Source organism: Puma concolor, chromosome B4 (assembly GCF_028749965.1).
Source record: "Puma concolor isolate L17-30 chromosome B4, mPumCon1.1.hap2, whole genome shotgun sequence".
Classification (NCBI taxonomy): Eukaryota; Metazoa; Chordata; class Mammalia; order Carnivora; family Felidae; genus Puma; species Puma concolor.
The window spans coordinates 38,712,289-38,729,693 of record NC_141673.1 but is presented as its reverse complement, the minus strand read 5'-3'; the positions used below and the strand labels follow the sequence as shown (position 1 = coordinate 38,729,693).

The following is a 17,405-nucleotide window of genomic DNA, read 5'->3' as shown; positions in this document are numbered from 1 at the left end:
TTGTGGTCCATACAAATTTTAGGATTGCTTGTTCTAGCTTCGAGAAGAATGCTGGTGCAATTTTGATTGGGATTGCATTGAATATGTAGATAGCCTTGGGTAGTATTGATATTTTAACAATATTTATTCTTCCAACCCATGAGCATGGAATGTTTTTCCATTTCTTTATATCTTCTTCAATTTCCTTCATAAGCTTTCTATAGTTTTCAGTATACAGATCTTGTACATCTTTGGTTAGATTCATTCCTAGGTATTTTATGCTTCTTGGTGCAATTGTGAATGGGATCAGTTTCTTTATTTGTCTTTCTGTTGCTCCATTATTAGTGTATAAAAATGCAACTGATTTCTGTACATTGATTTTGTATCCTGCGACTTTGCTGAATTCATGTATCAGTTCTAGCAGACTTTTGGTGGAGTCTATCGGGTTCTCCATGTATATTATCATGTCATTGAAGCAGGATGTTATAAGGCAGTTGGGAATGGTGGAAGCTGTGACAAATTAACAGAGAATGTGCTGTCTAAAGTCTGATGAGTGTCCTATAAGCAGGCCGTGCTATCAGGACTTCTGATGTTCTCAGAGAAATGGGAAATTTAGGTTTTTTAAATGTGAAAACATTCCATTTCTTGCCTGTGATAATTATTTTTTAATATAAAAGCATTTAGTTGTTCAAACTAAGCACATCAATAGCCCAGGTCTGGCCTGTGGAAGCTAATTTGTAGCCTTTGGTTAAAATAGACGGTGTGCCTGTGCATCTGCTAACCCTGAGGATTCCCATCCTACTCCTTACAGTCATCTCACTCAGATAGTACCTGCTTTGGGGCACTACGGTGAGCCAGCAAGTGGGCTCTCCACATGCATCATCTCCTCATGCACTCCAGATATAAGGCTAGATGTTCAATTAGCATAGAATGACGATTAGCATGATTAATTCAGAATCTGGTAAATGAAACTGTAAAGTTGAGGTTTTAAAGAATCCCACATTCTTAATGTGCAAATTTAGGAATTTTTCCATTTGAATATCATTGCTTCCACCCTAGTCCCCCCTCCTCCTTACCCCCTTTTTATATCTATGACCCACTTACTAGCATTGAGTCATTTTCAATTTCCTACTAGTACATTTTGCTCATTTTGGTCTGAAAGAATAATGGTAAAGTGTTGCAAACTTTTCACAAGCAGTGTGAGGTTGTTTTTTTTTTTTTTTTTTTTTTTTTTTTATAGCATTATTTTCCTAGTTTTACCAGGATGCCTTTCTTTGCCATTGGTGGTTCGTTGGTTGGTTGGTTGATTAGTTCTTGATGCAGTGGAGAGTAATCGTGGCTTTTCTTCATGCCAGCTTCCAGGTCTTTAATTGATGACTAATCCATAGAGTGCCTCTCTATGGAGCACTAATTTGTCTTTTATCCGGTATTTTTCTTCCCTCTGGATCTAGTATCTCATTGCTACAATTTGAATTCACCATTAGAGAATACTTAGGTATGAAGATGTTTGTCAATATATAAGTAGGTTTTCTATACTACTCCTATTCCCTTCCTCTTTTTTTTTTTTAATATGAAATATATTGTCAAATTGGTTTCCATACAACAGCCAGTGCTTATCCCAACAGGTGCCCTCCTCAATACCCATCACCCTCCCCTCCCTCCCACCCCCCATCAACCCTCAGTTTGTTCTCAGTTTTTAAAAGAGTCTCTTATGTTTTGGCTCCCTCCCTCTCTAATCTTTTTCTTTATGCTTGAGAGCTGATTTTCTACTCTGTTGTTTATCAATAGAATAAAAGAGTTTCCCTATGTTAATTCCAGAGTATACATAGAGAATCGCCTTTCTACCATGGTAATTAAGAAAGAAAAGTAAAACGGGGCTCCTGGGTGGCTCAGTTGGTTAAGCGTCCAACTTCAGCTCAGGCCATGATCTCGCGGTTTGTGAGTTTGAGCCCTGCAGCAGGCTATGTGTTGGCAGCTCGCCCAGAGCCTGGAGCCTGCTTGGGATTCTGTCTCCCTTTCCTTCTGCCGCCCCGCCTCCCTCGCCGCCGCCCCCCCCCCCCCCACACTCTGTCTCTGCGTCTGTCTCTCTCAAAAATAAATAAACATTAAAAAAAATTTAAAGAAAGAAAAGTAAAAAGATTTATGCATTTCAGAATTTGTGACGACATGATTTTTCTTGGCATTTTCCAACTTACTAGCTTTTCATCTGAATATCTATATGTGTGTGCGAATAGGAAATCGTGTTAGTTATGAGAATGAGAATGAGTTAGTTACTTTTTTAGTCTCAGGAATAAAGAAGACATTTTTTCTGAATTTTATATATAAAGAAAAATATGGGACAATCAAATTTGGGTTGGTTTATTAAAACATATCATTATTTTGAACCTGTTGATTTTGAAAAGAAATAACTTCTAACCCAATTAACTAGAAAACAGAAATACATACATACTTAGAGATAAGAAAGTAGGTAAAGCTAGGAATTTTAGTTGATTTTAATGTGTGTGTGTGTATATTTAATTTATATACACACATATCTGAATTTCATAATTATACAGTGAAAGAAAAATTTTATTTATTATATTAAGCCCAGGAGACATAATCTGAGATTACATTTGATGTGAAAGACAAAAGACACTACATGTATTATTGCCAGATAATGTATATGGTGAACTAACATGTGATGTAAAAATAAAATAAAATAGTCAAGCAACAAAAATCTCGAAAAGTAGTAATGCTTTTTTAAGATAGAAAGTAAGTAAAGATTAGATATTTATTCTGAATATTAAAGATGAAAAACATTAAAGATATTTTGCAAACATAAAAAGTAACCTGAATGGAGAAAAATAGTAATTTTAGTATTATATATCATTATTTTAAAAAGTGTTATGTTCTTTAATAATAGGGTATAAGAAGATAAAATGATTAAAATGAGTAATTTCTCTCAATTTAAGAAAGACTAAACAACAATATAAATTAGTATAAATCACTGTTTCAGATGTGACATTTGTAATGGCATCAAGTTGCACCCAAGCACTTAGTAATAAAACCTCATATCAAAACCTGGAGTTTCTTGATAAGGAGCTAGAAATTAATGGCTAGTTTGCTATCAACTTTTTCAAAATTGAATAACTCTAGACCACCCAGTCTGAATGATAAATATAAAATGTTCCAAAACGGCGTATAGAATAAGAAAATATGTAATATTAACTCTCTTTAAGCTCGTAAAGAAGAGCAACTAAATTGAAAATCCAGGAAGCAAAGTGAGAATTAACTTGGGTTACTTTCTGAATCTGAATCTACCACTGTAAACTAGAGTGAATAAAGGAAACAATATTCAGCCAACGCAAGCTAATATTTCTTTCTCCCACATACTCTGATCTAGATAATTGAAGCCAAATTGCTTTTCTCCTTAAGTCATCTGTATAATAGCCATAACTCTCTACTTCATGCTGAGTGTGTATAGATACAAACATAATCACAAAAATTACAAATGACAGAAATATTTAACTTGAAACATTAAACTCTTGCAGATAATTTTACTCATCTTTTTTTTTCTTCTGATTAACCCTTATACTCAAAAGCAATTTGAGTTGTGTGTGGGGGAGGAATGTAGAATGAATGGAAAGCTGTTAAATATCTCCATGGTGCACAATAAGTACTTATAATGCTGAGGAAATGTACAACTTTAAAAGAGTGTGGGTGTAAAATTAGTATGGAATGAAATGGGACTCTCATAATGTGCATCTCCTATAGACCACCAGGACTGGAAGACAGCAAAAAAGGAAAATTCCTGGGGTAACACTTAGGTTGTGAAAACCACAGGATACCATACTCATGAGGAATTTTAACTACCCAAACATCTGTTAGGTTAAAAAAATTCAACAAAACATGCTTCATCAAAGAGGCTTCCAAGGAATGCAACTTTATGATCTAAAAAGAAGAAAAACCAAATAGAGGGCAAAATACTCCTTAACATTTTTAATGTTAATATATATTCAATTATATATAATTATATATTATATATATATTGGATATATATATATATATAGAATCTATATATATTTAATTATATATAATGTTTATAATGTGTATATATACATGATATATAATGTATATAATATATTCAATTATATATAACATTTATAATGTTAATATATATTCAATTATTTTCCTTAATTTATTCTAAATGGTATAATGTACTTATAATGTGATAAGTGCTATCATAACAAGGGTAGGTATTATCCCTCCTATAAAGAAGCAATTACATAATGGCAAGAAGAGATGTTAGCCAAGAATAAATGGGAAAATATAATGCAAGACATAAAGAAGCCCATTTGGTGACAATGCATTTTTAGAATGGCTCTAACCTGCTGACACTAGAGGAAATGGATATAATTTATTCTAGACATGATGATTGTACTTCTGTGAAATTGTTAGATGCTGTTGAAAGTCTTCTCAGTTAGTTGCCTGAGACTCTCAAATGTGTAGTTCAAGAGGACATCTCTCTTCTAGACCTATGTTGAAGTTACTGGTATGACTGCTTACTTCCACACACATGTCAGACCCCATTATTACCATTGCCCCTGCCCCACTGCAAACCTTCCCTACATGTGTGTTCCCTGTTGCAGTGCATTATACCATCGTTCACTTAATTGTTCAAGCCAGTCATCTAGGAATTATTCTTAATTCTTTCTAGCTATCCCTCACTCCCAAGTACATACCTGAGTCTTACTGAATTTACTTTCTGAGTATTTCTTAAATGTACTTTTCTCTGTTAAGAGTCTCTAAATCGAAACCCTTAAAATTCATTTCATAGAGGGACACCTGGGTGGCTCAGTCAGTTAAGCGTCTAACTCTTGGTTTTGGCTCGGGTCATGATCTCACAGTTCATGAGGTTGAGCCCCACATCATCAGGCTCTGTGCAAACTGTGCAGAACCTGCTTAGGATTCCCTCTCTCTCTCTCCCTCCGTCTCTCTCTCAAAGTAAACAAATAAACTTAAAAAAATCATTTCCTAGATTATTACAAAAGTTATCTAAATGGTCTTTCTGGTCCCATTTTCTCTACCCTTTACCTGAATCTAGCTTTGGAATATACCTATCTGACCATGTTATTCCCCTGCTTAAAATCTTTGATAGTTTCCTATTTTACTGTTGTGTAAAAATCATACTTTTTAGTATGCTCTATAAGATCATCTATGGTTTTGCATTATATTCTCCATACATGCCTTGCTCTATCTCTTTTGTGCTCCAGAATCTTTGCTATTCTTTCTAACTATCCTGTCTTCTTTTTGGAGACCAGCTTCTTTTCTTTAGGTTTCACACCAAACATCTCTTTTACAAAGCCTTCTATGAGTTCCTCTTTCCACTCACACATCTAAAAATTGTTTCTAAAGTATTGAACATGTTGCTTCATAATTGTTTCTCTCTCTCTCTTTTGTGGAACTCTGAGCTCCTTAAAAGCAGAGATGACTAGGTGATTATGTTATATATATATGTTTCTACCCTCCATGCCTACTCAGTATCTAAGACTAAATGAGTATGGCATTTGGACTCAAGGAAGACATTTGACTTAATGTGCAAATTTTTCAATGTCCAAAATCTCCATTGCAAAGTAGTTCATATTAATTACTTTCTTCAATTTTTTTTTGGTCTATAACTTGTCTTTCAAATACTTGCATGGTTATAGCCAAAATTAAAATTCTCCCAGTTACTGTCCATGTTTAACATGTTCAGCTTCTTTTATTTCACAAAACTAGTCTATTTTATATTGCTGATACTGTTTTTATTTTAACTTTTATTAATATAGGGAGTATGATAACTGCATGTAGGAAAGAAATATGCATTTAATAAATTGAGAAATATTTCAAACAATAAAGGAAAATAATGCATTCCTATTTTAGAAGCACTAACAGTATCTAAACAATTAACTGAGGTACTAAAGTTAATGAATTTGTATAGTAAGTTGGGATCATAAGAGATTGATAGTCCGTGAAGAAAACAGAGAAGAATAACATCTGAATTTGGGCTGCTAAGTATGATTACAAAGAAAGGATATTTGAGTGAAATCATAATTTAAAGGTCATAATAGTGAGCATATAAAATTAAAGAATTTAATAAAACATCCCACTATGTATTTAACTCAGAAGGGCTTTTGGTAGGTTATTAAGCAAGTTTTCCGAGTTTAAATAAAAATATTTTGAAATTCCATTACATAACTACATAGAATGTGTTTTTCAGCAAAATCAATAAAAATAAAAGGATTTTATAAAGATCATCAGTTATTTTTTAAATCATTAAGTTATCACAAGAAAAAATTGAGAAAAAATACCTTTCCCCTAAGTATAGCTAGCTGTATTTTATCCTTCAAATATTCAAATGAATTCTCTGACTTTCTCATCTCAAACTTCAAATCTCGTGTTGAATTATATTTATTTGGACTCTCCTGAGAATCTTTTTTCTCTTCGTTCAGAAAGAAGTGTGAAGTTAGGCTTAATTCTTTGTGATTTTCAGTCATTAAGCTCAGTTCAGGTCTGCCTCAATACTAGGCCCTGGGTCAACAAAAATTCAGCTTCATTTTCTTCTACATTTACTAAGAAAGTTGGGAGAACTCTGATTTGACTATGGAAAACTCCCAAATCTGAAAAGACCATATAATTGCTATACCTAGTAGTTTAGGGCACTTTTTGGTTGGGCCCAGTAACTGAATTGAGAGCCCTTGGCTGGGTGGTTAAGAATAATGACAACAGCTTATCAAGTGTTTGTTCTGTGCTGGTTCTGTTCTAAGAACTTTACACACATTGGTTCATTCATGAATTTCAGTTATTTCTAGGGTAGAGTCTGTGCTCTTAGATCTTAACTAGGACTTGGGTAAAGCCTCCTGATGACATAAAACTACCACAAAAAAGAAGCAGAGGGGTGCTAAGTAGGATTGCAGAGAAAAGATATTCAGGTGAAATCATAATTTAAAGGAAATAATAGTAGGCATATAAAATTAAGCTGTTTACGAAAGCTTCCAACTCCATATTTAATGTCAAAAAAAAGTTTGCCAAACTTTAAGCAAGTTTTCCAGAATATAAATAAAAATATTTTGAAATCTCATTTGCATAAGCAAATGCAATGTCTTTTTCAGCAAAATAACTAAGACAAACAGTGAAAAGAAATTTTAAGGATTATCACTATGTGATATTATTAACTTTGACAACTGGGACTAAAACAGACCAGGAGATATTATACAAGCTTCTAGTGTATAATGCAACTATTTCTTTTCCCAAACACATTGGATGGGACTTTTCTTTACACTTTTAGTTTCTGTCTCTTTACTGATACACCTGATAGTTATTTTACCCTGATTATACCTGCATACAATGAAGGGAAGGAGGAAATAGGAACATTTATCCTGACCCCAACCCTCCATCATGGTGATAGCCTCATCTGAATTATTCCAAGTGGTTCCTTCACGGAGCTTCAAGTTACTGTAGAACTGATGTTTTCTTATGTTCTTATGGAACACGATGGCCTGTTATTACTCTAGGCACATTGGAAATGGGAGGGAGTGACAGTAGGGAGAAACCTCTTCATAGTTTTTCCAGAATAAATAGAAGGTAGGAGGAGACCACTTTGGGGAGTGTGTGTTGGCTGCATGCATATTTCCACATCTATCACCACAAGATCCCAAACCCTCCACTGCTTCCTTAACTATCACAAAAGCAGTAATTTAATCCCTATCCAGCCTTCTGATTCCGTGAAGTCTGGGGTGTGACCGCAGAATGCTCTTTCCTAACAACTTCCCAGATAATATTGATGCTGCTTGTATGAGACCATATTTTGAGAACTGTTGTAGAAAGTTATTTCGTAGGGGCGCCTGGGTGGCTCAGTCGGTTAGGCGGCCGACTTCGGCTCAGGTCATGATCTTGCGGTCCGTGAGTTCTAGCCCCGCGTCGGGCTCTGTGCTGACAGCTCAGAGCCTGGAGCCTGCTTCATATTCTGTGTCTCCCTCTCTCTGACCTTCCCCTGTTCATGCTCTGTCTCTCCCTGTCTCAAAAATAAATAAACGTTAAAAAAATTAAAAAAAAAAGAAAGTTATTTTGTAGACGTAATGCTATTCTAGAAAAAGATGTATTATCTGATCCTAAAAACAATAGTACTAATATTAGAATACTTTTATTCTTAACTGGTTTGGCTAGTATTAGAAGTGAGAGTTTTATGTATTTGGTATTTTTTTTCAACTTAAGCCAGATTGAAATGACTCAGAAAATTACTCATTACACATCACAGAAAATGGTCATTCAATGAGGTCTAATACTATGGGCATCCATGAATCATTCTCAGTATTCATCAAACAGTCTGATTAGACAGATTCTTAGGCTGATAATATTTGCCTTTGTGATGCTATCTTGCTGTTGGGAAATCTCACTATAAAACAAAATTAAGGTCTTGTGGAATGGTAGGAGATATTTTATACACCAGTCATAGTGTCCCATAGGAGGCAATGAGATCACCAGAGTTTAGAGAAACATTAAACACCAAGAAAGGACAGCTGATTAGTGTAGTATTGTAACCAGTAGGATATGCCCTGAGATGCTCTTGGCCTGCATAAATATAGTCAATCTAATTGCTAAATTTCTTTAGGTCCCTTGATGAGCTGAATTATTTAAAATGTAAGGAATCTACTTAAACCATCCAATTAGATTTCCTCTAGTCCTGAGAGACATGTAAAACTTAAAGCTAATTTTTAAAAGTGTGCTAAGTCAAAGCGAACTCAGTCCCAGGGGCTAATACTTGTATATGCTGAGGAAGAATGGAGTCTCTCATTTATTGATGATGGTAGGTAGGAATCCGGTGGTCCACTGTACCAAATCCTGAAACCAAAATACCCTGAAGGGTAGGCCCTTAAAATAAACTTTTAGCTGAACTTAAATGATATACAATTTAAATCACATGTGTAAAGAGCTCTATATTTTCTGTCTTGTGAGTTGTCAAATCTTTTGTTTATATTTATTCTTTTAGGAAAGTCACTCTAGCATGGCACACTAAAAACTATACAGTATTTTGTACAACATTTTTCATCATTAAATTTTCAGGGATCTGCAAAAGGCAAAGTTCTAACAAGTTTTTGAATGTGCTTATTCTGAAAGAATAGTATTAGACATACCAAAATATATGGTTCTTAATCAAACTGGCATATAGACTTAGGGGCATTAAAACTCTTATATGTACTAGCCAAAATGATGGTCTATCCAGACTCACCTTTCAGCTGACACACTTAGCACGGGGACACAGATGGATGGGAAAGATGACCCTGACCCACATAAGACCCACATTCCTGTGCAAGGATAGAAGCATGATAATCAGGAAATTATGGTTGTTAGTTACAGAAAATGCATTATTGTGAAAACCAGGGGAAAAGTGCTTATGAGAGGAAGTGATTGGATTATGGGGAATGAGAGAATAAAGATAGATCATTCCTACTGAGTAAATTGCTGTGATTTATAAGAGAAAGGGTATAGTGATATCTTGGCCCATTACTGACTAGATTCATTTCACAAACAATCCTAAATCAGAATGTGACAGTTTATGGAGAGACAAACAAAGTCTCCCAAAGATGCTTATACATTGCTAAGCTTTTAAAGTGGCATATTTTCAACTCTCTATGCCTTTAGGATTTAAACTTCCTTGGTTTTTGTGGTTGACATTTATAATTGTAATTTTGCATTCTCCCTTATGTGACTCTAATAATAGTTTACTTCACACTGAAATAAAGAGAAACAAAATACTGGTTATATTTTATTATGTATTTTTGGAATTTTGACAATTTCCAAAAGAATATTACCTAAAAGAAATTTCAAAATATTATATGCTTAGAGGTACACTATAATATTTGAGACACTATTAAAATAATTAGATGTTGTTTTTTAACAGACTTGAGCAATTTGGTTTTCTATTTATTTCTCTTAAATTACCTATGAATTAAATGAGTATCTTTAATTGCTTTATACAGATGAAATAAGTAATTAGTTACATATTATATTCATATAGTATGTTCCTATGTCAATTTAGTTATGTATGTGTTTACTTTTTTTTTTTAGTTCAGATTTAGGAGTTCTTATCCCGTTATATTCTAATCCTTCATGAATACAAATTGATATAATATATTCTAAGAGAAATTTTTCACACAGGATTCAACACTGGAAACACTTGTATAACAAAACAGGCAATTTCATCAAATTTACTGAAAACACAAATGCTGTTTAGAGTGATTATTTCTTTAAAAAGAGAAAAAATAAAATCTTTGGAAAAGTTCAAAAAGTGTCATTAAAGCACAGCTCAGTGAGGGGCTAAATATCTTGCATTTTGACAATTATTGATTAGTGTATAGAACTGAAAATATTTAGTAGTGTGAGTGGTTAGTGTGTGCCATGAATGCTCTTTAAATGTCATTTTCCTCTCAGCTCTGCTTGGAGTAACAACACTCCCTGATGAGGGTTTGATTACTGGTATTTAAGGAACGATTGCAGGGTTGACATTTTACTATGGAAGACAAGAGTTGAAGCAAGGCCTCAGTACTGCTTTCTGAGCTGGTCTACAGACATTGTAGCTTGCAAGACTAGCCAAGGTTTCCCTTGGGAAATGGTTTTGGATCTGTCCTCACTCAAGACCCAAAAGATTCAAACTACCAAAAACAGGAGATGTAGACATATTTCCTTGGAAACATTTCCAAAGACAAGCTACTATCCACATAGTCACAGAAAATCCTCAGTAAACTGTGTGTGATGTCTGGGCAACAATAATGTACCATCTTGCCTGCCTGCTAGAATGAGTTTGGTTTAAAGGTTAGTTGTGACAGCCATTGAATTGGTATACTTTATAGAGGTATATGAATTCGATTCTGGAGATAATATTTCCTCTTTTGATCTAATTAAATTTGACCCATCTTTCTGGTATGAGTTAGATACCAAGTGTCAAAATCTATAGGGCTCCTTTAGGCTATGAAAATATAGTATGGCATTGTCTTTTTGTCCATGATAGCAGTTCTTACAAAGACCCTAGCACTGGTCTTAAAGGCCCTACACAAACCTGTCCCCATTTCCTCTCATACTCTCATTCTGACCTGGCTTCAGGATCACTGGAGTCCTTGTTATTCCTAGAAGACACCAGGCAAAATCCTGCCTCAGCAACTTAGCATTAGCTATACTCTTGTCTGTGACACTCTTCCTTCAAACATTCTCATGCTTCTTTACCTCCTTCAAATCTTTGTTTTAATGTTAACCTGCTTAGAGAGGCATACCCTGACCACCATATTTAAAAGTAACTCCCATCATCATCCCCATTCTTATTACCCTGCTTCATTTTTTATCATAGTGAATATCATTTCTTAGCATGGTATATAATTTACTTAAATATCATTTGTCTCCCTCCACTAAAATAGAGGTTCTATGAATTTTCATCTCCTTGATTTTCTTCTCTATCACTGGCACTTCAAAAATGCCCGCCGTGTAGTAGGTGTTCAATAAATAGTTCTTCAGTGAAGAATAGCCGTTACATTCTAGACGCTCTACATGGATAGGTCCACAATTACTTCCATCACTTTTATAGGCTTTGTGTCTTCCCAGTGTCTGGCACACAGAAGGTGCTCAATCGATATTTGTTAGTTGGATGAATGTATACATTTCATCCAAAAGCCAGCAAAGCATTTGGGAATAAATAAAGAGAAAAGGAACCTAAAATATGTTCCTAAAATGGTATACTTTAAATTTGTTGGCTGTGAGTAAATTGCTCCTTTCCACAATGCTTCTTACAGACCTGGAAGGCAGGTTGTGCCAGAAGATTAATAAATGTTAAATAATAGAAACAATTATTAATTAGTGGTTGTCTTAATAAATTTGTACTTCTAGCTTATCGCCTTTTACAGAGTCAAAAGCAGAGGATAGGTCATTAAAACCTGCAAATCATCTAACATTTTCAAAGCAGATTTCTCCATGAAGAAAGTGTGCACTAGTGATCAGTAATGGTATACCTTGCCCTGAAGCCTATCCACTCCTCGTTTAACATTGTGAATAAAGAGATTCAGGGATGCTGTTTGTTACATTGCTGCTTGTTAAGGTGGGCATAACATTTCTAAGGAATATCCAGCTTGGAAAAGAAAGAGGGTTGCCACTCTTAAAGATGAAATATGTTATTCTGTTAGGGCATCCAAAAACAATTATGCAGGTGGCAGGAGAGCTCTCAGCTCTCATTTGTTATGTGTAATTATCTAAATGAATTATGCTACAATTTGAAGCACTTTTCAGAAATCTAGGATCATACAATTAAAAGTAATAAAGTCTAAAGATCTCAGAATATACAGGTGTGTTAGTGCTGGGATTCCATGATCTCTCCACATTAGTTACCAGAGAAATCACGTTCCCAATCCTGTTATCATTATTGGTGCCTTGCAGCTCATCACATCTCGGAATCCTGAAGCATCCCCTTTTCACTCTCTCTCCTGGATGCCTCCTTGGGCCATATGGACTAGATCTCTGAGTCATTGTTCAGAGAGTCAATGTTGCACAAGGATCAGAAAAGATACATGTAGGAAGGATATGTTTGGCATTTTCCCACAGAAACTTCCCTATACAGGTTTGCTATGGTTGCTAGATTTCCTCTGTTGTTATATCTGAATACTGTTTTAAAATATTTTAATGCTACTACTAAAATATATTTTTATGGGCTGAGTCAGGTACCTAAATTACACACATAATATCTCTCTTGGAAGCATATTCTAAGTGCTAATAAAACATTCATAGTTTAAAGAATTGCCACTACTATTAACGTTTTAAATAACTGATACTGAAATACACCTTTTGGCTCTCTTCAGAGCATATGATTCATGTGAACCAGATATGCCTGCCATGTTTATGCTATCCTGATTTGTAAGGAATTATCTGAAATGTAAAAACAAAAACAAAAACAAAACTTTTCCATCCTGGTCCTGTCTTCTAGGCTTATCCTTCAAACCATCAGTGAGGCATTTCAGTCCTGTGAATGTCTGACTCAATGAGTACAAACAGAAAATTATTATCTCCTTCCATAGTCTTGTCCCTACCAAAACCATTATCTGTTCCTGAATATGCTGTTGGTTTGAATTCTATGAGCATTCTCCTGATTAACATGGGAATTAGCTTTTGCTACATATTCTGTGTCTGTTTTTACCCACATATAATCAGCCTCGAGTTAAAACAAATTTTTTTAATTAAATTTTCTAAATAGCTCCAGGATTCATCTCTTCCTATCTATGCCTAGTGCCACTATCCTAATTTAGGATCTCATCCCATTTCATCTGGCTTTTTGGAAATAGCCTCTCTGGGCTCAGTGCTTCAGAGCACTTACCTTTTTCATAGCTACCTGAGTTTTCTTCCTAAATCACTAGAAAAATCATTCCTTTTTCCAAAAGTTTCAATGACAATCTATTATTTAAAGAATGAGCTTCAAATTTATTGTAATAACCTGTCTTAGTTCCCAAAGGACTACTTGAGGTTTGTTCCCTGCTATATTGCTCCACGAACACCAGTCTCTCTATAATAATCTGTATTCCTTGAATTTAGGGATTCTGAATCTTTTTTGTACCATAGATTCCTTCAGCAGTCTGATGAAGTGTGTGGACCCCTTCCTAGGATAAATTTTGAATGTATAAAATAATAAACATAAGATTACCAAGGAAAGCAATTATACAGTGATAAAATTCTATCTGTCTGTGGACCCTGCTGTTTATGTCTTTGTGGCTTTGGCTGTGATCCTTTTAGCAAAGAAGTGCCCCTAAACCTGCTCCTCTGATTATTGAAATCCTTCTCATCTTTCAAAGCCTATTCAATTCCCATCTCCTCTGTGCAACTTTACCTAGACTCCCTCCTCCATCTATACTCACCACTTCACCCTTTGCCCTCTCATAGTCGATTCTTTGTATTTCTAGTCTTTATCTTAACTTTGCCCTTTATTATAATACATTGTACTAATTGACAATGATGGGCCAAATAGTAAACTAACTGGCCACTTTCACACATTTTGAATTCATGGTTCTTTTACAACTCTGTGAAATATGCATCTGAGGAGGAAACTGAGGTCCAGAAATTTTGTTGTTTGACCAAGATAACACAGTTTTGCTCTTATAAGTTATTCGAGGAAACGTATGTTTTAACTTCTTCTTTATACCTTCTCAGGATCTGTGGAATAATATTTGTTCAGTAATGTTTGCTCCTGTGGATTTAAAAATCAGAAATACTGTGAAATACTTATCTCCCAACATTTAATGTCCTAAGAATTGACAAGAGGCCATAGGAGGCCAGAGATACGCACAACAGTGTGCCTAGTTCAACGCATGTCCCATCAAGTGCGACTTAAATCCTTCTTAACCCTCCTAGTTCCTAGCGGTTTCGCAAACTGAAAATTTACACAAGGGTTTTCGGTAGTCAGTACCTTAAAATATTATCTCTTGTTTTGCACTCATGATTAAAAAAAAAGCAACGGTAATACAAATAGAACAAATTAAAGAATTTGTTTGGAATCATAATGAATGCAGGAAATGTTTACATTTGTGATAATATCATTGGTATAACCTATTTCCTATGTTTCTCCCTCAGTAAAAACAATAAAAGCAACCCAATTTTAAATATAATTCCCTTGTGCCAGTTTCACTTTTCTGTAGCCAAACATGTTTCCGCAGGTTTTCCTAAAACGATATTCTTAAGCAATCTATTTTTAAATAAAAACTTTTATTCGAAAAGATTTATTTTGCAATAGTAAGACTTACATGTCAAAGTATTGTTTTGAGTTCAAAAATCATATATTTATGATCATTTATCTCTCACGTGGAAGTTTATGTATAGTAATTATATTGCAAGAAATTACTTCTTTCAATTTGCCAACGCCTTTAACATGCTGTGAACTACAAAATAATGTATAATTAATTCATTAAAACTATCCTTTTTTCCTGGCCTTTTCTATTATTGTAGCGAATACTAACTCACATGTCTCAGGGTAATTGATTTTCTATTTCTATAGCTCCAGATGGTCCTCCTGAAAATGTGTATGTGGTAGCAACATCACCTTTTAGCATCAACATCAGCTGGAGTGAACCTGCTACCATTACTGGACCAACATTCTATCTGATTGATGTCAAATCGGTAAGGCATGTCTTACCTTCTGCAAAAGGCGGTATAGAGAATGATTAGGAATATACATTTTGGAATCAGACTATTTGAATTGTAATTTTAACTCTGTTAGACCCTAAACGCATACTGAAGCATATACCTAGGCAAACACCCTGTGTGTACTTCACTATACACATCTGTAAAATAAAGATTAATAACAGTACCCAGGGTACAAAGATTTTTGTCAGGACTATATTAGAAAATATGCATAAAGATCTTTAAACATCGTCAGACACATAGTAAGGATCCAAAAGTGTACATAAAGTATGATTAGAATGATTAGCATTATGTTTATCCTCTGGCTATAGATGAGATATATAAACAGTCATTAAATTAATAATACATTGGTTTAAAATACAGTGAAAACATACTTGCTTCAGTAGCGTATGTACTAAAATTGTAATGATGCAGAAAATTAGCAGGGCCCTTGTTCAAGAGTGACATGCAAATTTATGAAGTGTTCCATATTAAAAAAAAATACAGGGGTGTCTGGGTGGGTCAGTAGGTTAAGCGTCCAACTTTGGCTCAGGTCATGATCTCATGGTTCGTGGGTTCGAGCCCCACATCGGGCTCTGTGCTACCAGCTCAGAGCTGGAGCCTGCTTCGGATTCTGTGTCTCCCTCTCTTTCTGCCCCTTTTCTGCTCATACTCTCTCTCTCTCTCTCTCTCTCTCTCTCTCTCAAAAATAAATAATAAAGATTAAAAAAAATTTTTTAAATACAGTGAAAAACACCTCACAATACAAAAAGGGAGAAGACATTAAGAGAAATAGCTCCCAAATAAGGTAACATCAGAGCTTAATTTTGAAAAATACTTGAAGCAGACCATAAAAAGGAATGGTAATAAAAGTGTGAAAAGTAAGACTCAAGAAAAAGCAAGTGGTTCAGGAATCCCTGGTGAAAGCATTCAAGAAAAGGGCTGAGAAAAGAAGCTAGATCAGGAGGCAGACTGTATAACATGTAACAGAGTTTGGGTTTTATGATAAGGCCAGTGGAGTGTCAATTGAGGAATTAAAGCAGTGTTGGGATATAGATTTCTATTTTATAGGATCAGCATGGTTGCACTGCAGAGGATAGAGCAATCTTAGTACAAAATTAGGCAAGGGGACAAGAAGCTATTAGAGTAACTGGGTAAGAAAAGATAAGGACAAAGGAAATGTAGTGAGGCAACAGAATGAAAAATAATTTAAATCTACAGCATCTGGCAAAAAAAAAAAATCAGTGGTTGGTGAGTGCAAAGAATAATTGAGGATGATTTTAAGATACATTATTTGGAAAACTGTGAAGAGAAAGAAATTTTTAGAGGAAAGGAATGAATTCAGTATTATATGCCCTAAGTTTGTGATGCCTGGGAGACCTTCAGATGAAGACAGTATTAGCAGTATTATATATCAATCTGGAGCTCAGGAGAGGAAACCTGAATTTGGAGACTTGGGAGGTGTTGGTATGATAGTTGAAATGATAGGAAGAGATGAGATTAAATATGGAACATGTAGTAAGAACCTCTTCTGTAACAGCTAACCTGAAGATCGAATCTGGGGAATACAAACGTTTAAATAAGAGGTCACTGAAGTCACCAGACTAGAGTAGCCATCGAGACAGAAGGAAACCCAAGAATGAGAGTCAAACCTTTCTCTTAAAATAGGATGATCAACAATGTAAATAATGCAGAGTTTTAGCTAGGACGAGGATTGGAAAGACTGTGTTAGCATCCTGCTTGGGTTTCACTGGACCTGATGACCTCTCTTCTGGTGACATCTAATGCATTAAGTCGGGTAATTTATGGGCAATTCTACCCCTTTCTTGCCTATCTCTACCTATCTTTTGTTTAACTTTTATACTTTTCTTATGTCTTTATATTATTTCTAAAATGGAAGTGCTTCTATCTCAAAAGACCTGTCATGATTAAAAGAAAATTTAAGGGATTTCCTTTGTAGAACATTATTTGTGAAGACTTTTAGTTCATAATTAGCCAAAAGTAATCAGCATGTACGACAAATGCCCTGGGACTATGTATTAAAAGCAAATTATAAAATGATAACACAGTGTTTGGTCAAATAAAAGATACCTATTTTTCGTGAAAACAATTCTCTTTTGATTGTGCTTAAAGGAAGGGAAAATAAAACATTTTTTAAAAAAGTGATTCATAACTTCATTCTCTTAGCATTCTTATTGAGATGAAAAATGAGCAAGAGAAAGAGAGAAGAATGTATAACGTTATAACTGCTTATTTTTATATCAGTT

At 34.7% G+C, this 17,405-nt stretch overlaps 2 protein-coding genes and 1 non-coding gene across 6 annotated transcripts in view; 2 read left to right on the top strand and 1 right to left on the bottom strand.

Annotated features, from left to right (window-relative positions):
* LOC147579020 (uncharacterized) overlaps nucleotides 1-17,405 on the bottom strand; it is a 169,641-nt gene that overhangs the window by 52,399 nt on the left and 99,837 nt on the right. The window lies entirely within an intron of this gene.
* The window catches only part of PTPRQ (protein tyrosine phosphatase receptor type Q), a 257,649-nt gene that overhangs the window by 165,212 nt on the left and 75,032 nt on the right, over nucleotides 1-17,405 (top strand). For both annotated transcript variants that reach the window (XM_086712736.1, XM_086712737.1), the window contains exon 45: nucleotides 15,014-15,135. In XM_086712736.1, coding sequence (XP_086568862.1) covers nucleotides 15,014-15,135 — 122 coding nt within the window. The remainder of the gene's footprint in view (nucleotides 1-15,013; nucleotides 15,136-17,405) is intronic.
* On the top strand, nucleotides 15,530-15,634 carry LOC112864014 (U6 spliceosomal RNA). The gene has a single exon (XR_015254106.1). It is a non-coding gene; the product is annotated as a U6 spliceosomal RNA (small nuclear RNA).